Here is a 6,542-nt window from a genome sequence, read left to right on the forward strand (position 1 = left end):
CTGGACAGGACTTGGCTCGATCCCCGAGAAGGGGCTCGCCAGCTGAAGCAGCCGCCCCAACGCTACAACGTGAATTAAGTGGCCACGAAGCGCTCCGCAGTCGGTGGTCGAGGAGAAAGTGCGGGGCTTCCTCCTAGCCACACCCGACCCCCGGAGCCTTCCTGGCCGGCGGCGAGGGGGAGGCGGTTTTCTCAGCGCCTCCTTCCTCCGGGCGTTTCTCCCGCTCCCCAGCCCAGCCGACAGCCCGGGCAGCAGCCACCAGGGTCGACCCCCCGAGCTGCAAACCCGGGTAGGCGCTGCCACCCGCTGCGGCCGCGGCCGCCCTACGGGCTGCCCCTCCGCTCCCAGCTGCGGGCGGGCGGGCGGGCGGGGGGGAGCGGGGGGCGCCGCGGCGCGGCCGGCCCCGGCTTGCTCCCCTCGGCACGTCCGGTTCCCGGCCCGGCCCGGCCCATCCTGGTGCCAGCGGCGTGCCCGCCTCGTGGTGACGCTGCCCCGCCCGGCCCGGGTCAGCCCCTGAAACAGCGCAGGTCCAGCGGATCCGCGCACGCCGCTCTCCGCGGGGAGGGAGGGAGGGCAGCCCCTCCCTCCCCTCCCCCGCATCACCGCGGCGCGGGCGGAGGACCGGCCGCGCTTCGGAGCTGCGGGGCGTCCGGCGGCGGCAGGCAGGCTGCCCGCGGAGGGGCCGCGGCCGGCTGTCCCGGCGGGACGGGAGGGCCGAGAAGCCGGGCCCGCCTGGGGGTCGCGGCGCGCGGCGGTGGGACCGCGGAGGGGCAGCGAAGCAGCGGGGAAGAGCCCGCGCGGGCCGAGGGCAGGCGGGGTCTCGCGGGCGGGCGGGCCCACTCTAGTCGGGGCGGGGCCTCCGCGTCTCCGCCCCGCCCCCTCCTCCGCGGGGCACGCCGGGAGCCGGGCCGCCCCTGCTCGTGATTGGCCGGGCGCGGGCGGCGCCGCCGTTTGAACGCCGCCGTCCCGCCCGCGCGCTTCCCCGATGGCGCCCAGCAGGAAGAGGCCGCCGGCCCGGAGCGCGCCCAAGCCCTCGGCCCGGGGCAGGCGGGTGGACGCCTTCCTGAAGGACTTCGACCGGGAGGGTGAGGGGCGGCGGCGCGGGCGGGGCCGGGGCACGGGCAGGGGCAGGGGCAGGGGCAGGCGGCCGGCCCTGGCCTGGCTTGGCCTGACCCGGCCTGACCCGGCCCCCGCATCCCCCGGCTCCGTCCCCTTGCAGTCCGGGCGCGGCTGGAGCAGGTGCGGGCGACGCGCGAGAGCCTGCAGAAGGAGGTGGGCAACCTGTACAACCTGGAGGTGCTGCGGCTGCCGGTGGCCCTGCGCGAGATGAACTGGATCGGCTTCCTGGGTAGGCGCGCCGCGCGATCCCGCGCCCCTCCCCCACCCCTCCGCGCCCCCTCCCGACCCCGCGCTAACCCGCCCCTCCCTCTCCGTAGCCCTGGGAAGCAGCGACAAGGCCCTGGAGAAGGTCGCCTCGGTGAGTGAGTAGCCCGGGGGTCTTCCGGGGGGTGGGGGAGGCGAAGCGAGCGGGCTCCGGGCGCGCCCGGCTGGGGCTGAGGAAGCCCGGCCCGCCCGTCCTTCTGCCGCGAGCTCCCCGCCCCTCTCGCCTTCCCTCCAGGCCGAGCTGGACATCGCGGAAATCACCCAGCTGGCCTCCAAGGCCATCCAGACCCCCCTCCGGACCGCCAGGAAAGGTCAGCCAGGGGCTTGGGGCCGGGCGGGCAGAGAGGGCCTGGAGAGCGCCCCCCCCCCACACTCTCTCTGCCCCCAGCCAAGAAGGTCAAGCAGGCCATCGAGACCATCGAGGAAGAGACGGGGACCCCGCTCCTTCCAGCGGGCAAGAGGTCCAGGCAGGAGAAGGAGCCTGCGGGAGCCCGGGAGGATCCGGAGACGCAGTGCCAGAGGCTGGGGAAGGTGAGTTTCTCCGTGAGCTTCTTCCTCCTTCACCGGGACACTCAAAGACGCTGCATCTGCCTGGGAACAGACAGCTCCCTGCCAAGTCCCCTGCAGCACAGGAGACCTAATCCTAACCCTAACCCTGCAGCCTTGAAAGAGGTGGAGCTTGCAGGCCCTGGGCGAGTCCCCTGGTCACCCAGGACGGTCCGTGGCTGAAGGAGGCTTAGTCACCTCTGCTTGTGTATTCCAGGCGCAGGCCTCAACCAAAAGGGCCCCAATTTCCAAGAGGAGCTGCCCCCCTTCATCCAGGTCTACGCATTTCCATAAAAGGTATTGAGGGCATCAGGACATTGTATTTATCTATCTATCTATCTATCTATCTATCTATCTTCTATCTCACCTTTATTATTTTTATAAATAACTCAAGGTGGAGAACATACCAAATATTCCTTCCTCCTCCTATTTTCCCCACAACAACCCTGTGAGGTGGGCTGGGCTGAGAGGGAGCGACTGGCCCAAGGGCACCCAGCCAGCTTTCGTGCCTAAGGCGGGACTAGAACTCTCAGTCGTCTGGTTTCTAGCCCAAGACATCCTTGACCTTTAGCCCACTCATTGTGATTGATGGAGTTTGTGTTCCCAAATGTCTGGATGGTGTCCCAGATTGCGGGTCTCTCTCTCCTGATGAGATCAGCCTGGATTCTGTAGGGCTTTGGATAAAAAGGTGGTGGGAATGTCTGTCAAGAGCTGCAGATTGGGTGGGTTAAGACGGAAAATCCAAAGCTGTCTTGCTAGAGCAGGTAAAAGGGCTGAAAACACAAGAAGGCAACTGAAGACTTGATAGATGCAAAGTTGTTCACTTGGAAACAGGTCACGTGCAGAGGGTTAGGGAGGGGGTATCTGCTTGGTAATAATGCTTGTGAAACAGATCTGGGGATGACTGAGTGCAAGCTGGGCACAAACTAGTAGTCTGTTATGACGCAGTTTAGGCAGCATCAACGGAGACAGTTTCCCAATTCCACTCTATGATCGACTGCAGTGAGACCCCTCCCCTTGAGGCTTGTTCCAGTTGTGAACTTTGCAGAAGTCCTGGTGAGACTGAAATAGGTTGAACAAGCCCTGCGAAGAGGGGTGGAAGGCACTGGCTGTGTTGACCTTCAGGGACGATCATTGAGGAGGGCACCGTACACTCTTCAAATCCCTTAAAGGATGTCAGGTAGAAGAAGGTCCACGTGGTACTTGCAAGGAAGATCTGGGGTCCTGGTAGCCCCCAGGTTGAGGATGAGGCAGCTGTGTGCTGCAGCTGCCAAACTGGTGGTTAAGGCTCCGGGCTCGAAACCAGGAGATGGAGAGTTCTAGTCCCACCTTAGACACAGAAGCCGGCTGGGTGACCCTGGGCCAGTCCCCCTCTCTCAGCCCAACCACCTCACAGGGTTGTTGTTGTGGGGGAGATAGGAGGAGGAAGGAGCGTTAGGGATGTTCGCTGCCTTGAGCTATTTATAAAAATAATAAAGGCAGGATAGAAAACAAATAAGCCAATGCTGTTTTGGGCTGCCTGCTAGAGGTATAGGGTCAAGATCACAGGAAAGGATAGAATTGCTTTATGCTGCCCTGGTCAGACCCCCTCTGGTATTGTGTGTCCAGCTCTGGTCACCACAGTGCAAAAAGGATGCCGAGGAACTGGGAAGACTGCAGAGAAAAGCAAGAAAGACAATTAGGGGCTTGGAGGCTTACAAAGAACAGTTAAAGGAACTGGGTTTGTTTGTTTGTTTGTTTGTTTATTTATTTATCTATCTATTTATCTATCTATCTATCAATCAATCAAGTTTATCACTGCCCATCTCCCAAAAGGGACTCTGGGCGGTTTGCGACAATTTAGAATTTAGCTTAAAGAAGAGACGGCTCAGGGGGACTCGGTAGCAGCCTGTCTCATGAAGGGATGTCACAATGAGTGGGTAGGTCTGTTCCCCCTGGCAACTGAGGGTAAGGCATGAACCAGCAACAAGCTCTATGGGGAGAGATCCAAGCTTGAACTCAAGAGGAATTTCCTGGCTGTGGCCTATTAAGCAATGGAACAGCCTGTCTCCCGGGGTTGTGTGTCCTCTGTCACTGGAGGGGCTCAAGACTGCAGCCATTTCTCCGGAGTGGGTGGAGGATCACTGCCCTGGGCCAGGGTTGGATAGAAGACCTCCAAGTGCCTTCCTACCCTACGATTCTCCGATCTCTTTCCTTTCCTTCTAGAGGGTAGAACAAAATCACAGATTTAAATTATAGGAAGTCCCTAGTAATAAATGCATCCTGTCCAGGGAACCAGGGCCTAGAGAGGCAGAGGGCTTATCTTCCCTGGCAGCGTTCAGCTATCTTGTGGGGGCGCCATAATTGGAATCCTGTACTGAGCAAGGGGTGGACTTGATGGCCTCAAGGCCCTTTCAAGCCAAGAATTCCAGTCTAGGGCTCTGGCAGCCAGCTTGGAGGCCTGGGCTCAAGCTGGCCATTGAGCCGGCTGCTGCTGCGGTATTTTAGCAGGTCCAGCAAAGTGAACCTCATCACTCCAGTTAGCTGTGGGGCCCCTGCGAAAGCTGCCAGTCCTGCGCCCACGCCCACTGCCAAATTTGACTCCAGGTGAGTCTGGTTGGTCTCTAGGACTCTGCCTGGTCTCTAGGGCTGCCTCGAGCGAGGGCCCTGGGTACTGGAAGCTGGAAGCTCTGGCTGGCCCCCTGATCTTGGCCCCTTCTGCCCCCAGCGTTTTCAAGACGCCTGGCCTGCGGGCCCCTGCCACCCATGAGCGGGTCTTCAGCGTCTCCGTGAATGGCAGCCCCCTGGCAGACAGCAGCGAAGTCTTCCTCACACTGCCTGTTGGCGGAGGAGAGGTAAGAGAGGTCTTCAGGCACCGGGGGGAGGGGGTGTGTGGGCCCACCTCTGCCCTGAGTGGCAGCAAGTGAGGAGGGGCTTTGCCCTCCCAGCTCTCCCCTGGGCAGGAGTGACTTCGGGGGCTGCTGTTTCTCAGGACAGAAATGCCAGCTTTGGCTTGGCAGACAGAGGGAATCAAATAGAGGTTCCTGCGTTAATCGGGTGAGTTGATGGGGCAAACTGGAAGCGCTGGGAATGCTTGCTTGGCCTGCAGAGAAGCTGTCCCATGCCCACTGAGCCCTGATCCTGCCCCAGAGTAACGGCCCTTTGTTCTCTGCGCAGAGCATCCGGGTCAGGGCCAGCGAGCTCTCGAAGAAGGACCTGATGGGTCTGAATGCCCAGACGCTGGGGAGCGTGAAGAAGTTGTCGGTAGGTTGCCTGTTTTTCCTTTCTGTGGTACTCCTGGAAACCCAGCAGCTTCCCCCTCTCCGGATTCCTTGGAACCTTGCCTGGTTTGACCAGCCTTCCCAAACCTCCGGTGTCTCCCTGGAGGTATCCTCTAATTCCCAGGGATGCCTGGATTGGCATTCACTGATTGATCCACTGTAGGCGGCCCCCATCTCGTATAAGCCGCTCTGGGCAATCCATGACTGTAACCATGGAATAACAGCAGAAATAAAGCGTGGCAGCCAGGGCCACCAACACTAATCGCAGTAACTCACAGGCTCACCTAACTGCCCCCCCCCCCAAGGACAGCCAGGTCTTAATGGCCTTCCAAGAGGCTGGCAGGGCTTGGGCCAACCTAATCTCGGAAGAATGGCACCCTAGGTCGAAATAAAGGGATCTGATGCGATGCTGACATTGGGCCTTGACAGCTGCAGAAGGCTTCGGATGTTTCTGGCCTCTGCAGGTTGGCAGATCAGGTGCAGCTTTGCTGGGTAGAAGGAGAGCTGGGGGGGCTTGTTGGGGTACCCCCTCCCTGAGGGGGCTGAGGCTGCATCCCCATCCTCCACCCTGCGCAGCTCCCTGAGCTTTCCTTCTTAAGTGAGGCAGCCCCCTCCATCCCAGCTCCTACCCTGGAGGAGGCAGGAGGGAGAGAGGGCAGCTTTCAGCCCAGCAGTTGCAGCCAGCCGTGCTGTGGGGTGAGGAAGGCCCTCTGGGTGTTCGTGCCAATCCGGCGGCATTTCCTTTGTGGAGGAAAGCGTTCTGATTACCTGCCGCTGCTCCTCTCCTTCCAGAGTCAACTTGCGTACCTCTGTAGCAGTGTGCGGAGCCATAAGTAGAGGCACCCTTCGACTGGCTGGCCCTCAGTTCAGTCCTGGCCCGGCGCAAGGACGCCCTCAAAGGCTGCAGGTGGCAGGAGCCGGACCTTTCAGGGTCTCCAATGAGTTTGGTTTCTTGCAGAACTTCTACGGTGCTTCTTCAAGATCTGTGGGGAGGCCTGCGGATTCTCGTTTTAATTTTCCCTGGTAGGAGGCCCACTGTTTCCTTGTTTCTCCCCCCACACGCCCCCCACCTCTCCCCGGTCAGGCTTTTCATCTTGCAAGAGATGAGTACCCCAGTTTCTGGAGCTGCAGGAGGGCAGGGTGGGTGGCTGGGACCTGCCCTCGGTTGTCCAGGCTTCTCCCGGCCGGGCGGGATGTGCCTTCCTTGGGACGAGGTGGAGCAGCCCCTGCGTCTGTCCAGCTCCTGGCTGATTCACCAAGCAGCAGGCAGGCCCCCACCTTTCCTGGGGAAGAGGCTGACCAGCACTGTCCTTTTCATGCTCAGGCTCCTGCTCCTTTTGTGCAACAGGGTGC

General features: G+C 61.1%; 1 protein-coding gene across 2 annotated transcripts; it reads left to right on the forward strand.

The window, feature by feature from the left end:
• Window positions 1-948: 948 nt before the first annotated feature.
• Window positions 949-6,213, forward strand: CDCA8 (cell division cycle associated 8). Of its 2 annotated transcripts, none has more exons than XM_063306055.1 (10): window positions 949-1,085; window positions 1,220-1,348; window positions 1,437-1,477; window positions 1,619-1,694; window positions 1,772-1,914; window positions 2,147-2,226; window positions 4,420-4,515; window positions 4,637-4,763; window positions 5,086-5,172; window positions 5,982-6,213. In XM_063306055.1, the coding sequence occupies exons 1-10, from the start codon at window positions 986-988 to the stop codon at window positions 6,024-6,026; spliced, it is 924 nt and encodes a 307-aa protein (XP_063162125.1). In that variant the 5' UTR covers window positions 949-985; the 3' UTR covers window positions 6,027-6,213. The 2 variants fall into 2 exon arrangements, with proteins under 2 accessions (XP_063162125.1, XP_063162124.1); XM_063306054.1 differs by having other exon boundaries at window positions 4,417-4,515; window positions 5,982-6,212.
• The last annotated feature ends 329 nt before the right edge of the window (window positions 6,214-6,542 follow it).

The sequence above is a fragment of the Candoia aspera genome, chromosome 5 (genome assembly GCF_035149785.1).
Source record: "Candoia aspera isolate rCanAsp1 chromosome 5, rCanAsp1.hap2, whole genome shotgun sequence".
Lineage (NCBI taxonomy): Eukaryota > Metazoa > Chordata > Lepidosauria > Squamata > Boidae > Candoia > Candoia aspera.

Coding starts and splice junctions, on each gene's coding strand:
- CDCA8 (XM_063306054.1), top strand. CDS start 986: ATGGCGCCCAGCAGGAAGAGGCCGCCGGCCCGGAGCGCGCCCAAGCCC. Junction 1,086..1,219: donor GAAGGACTTCGACCGGGAGG/GTGAGGGGCGGC, acceptor GTCCCCTTGCAG/TCCGGGCGCGGCTGGAGCAG. Junction 4,516..4,636: donor ACTGCCAAATTTGACTCCAG/GTGAGTCTGGTT, acceptor TTCTGCCCCCAG/CGTTTTCAAGACGCCTGGCC.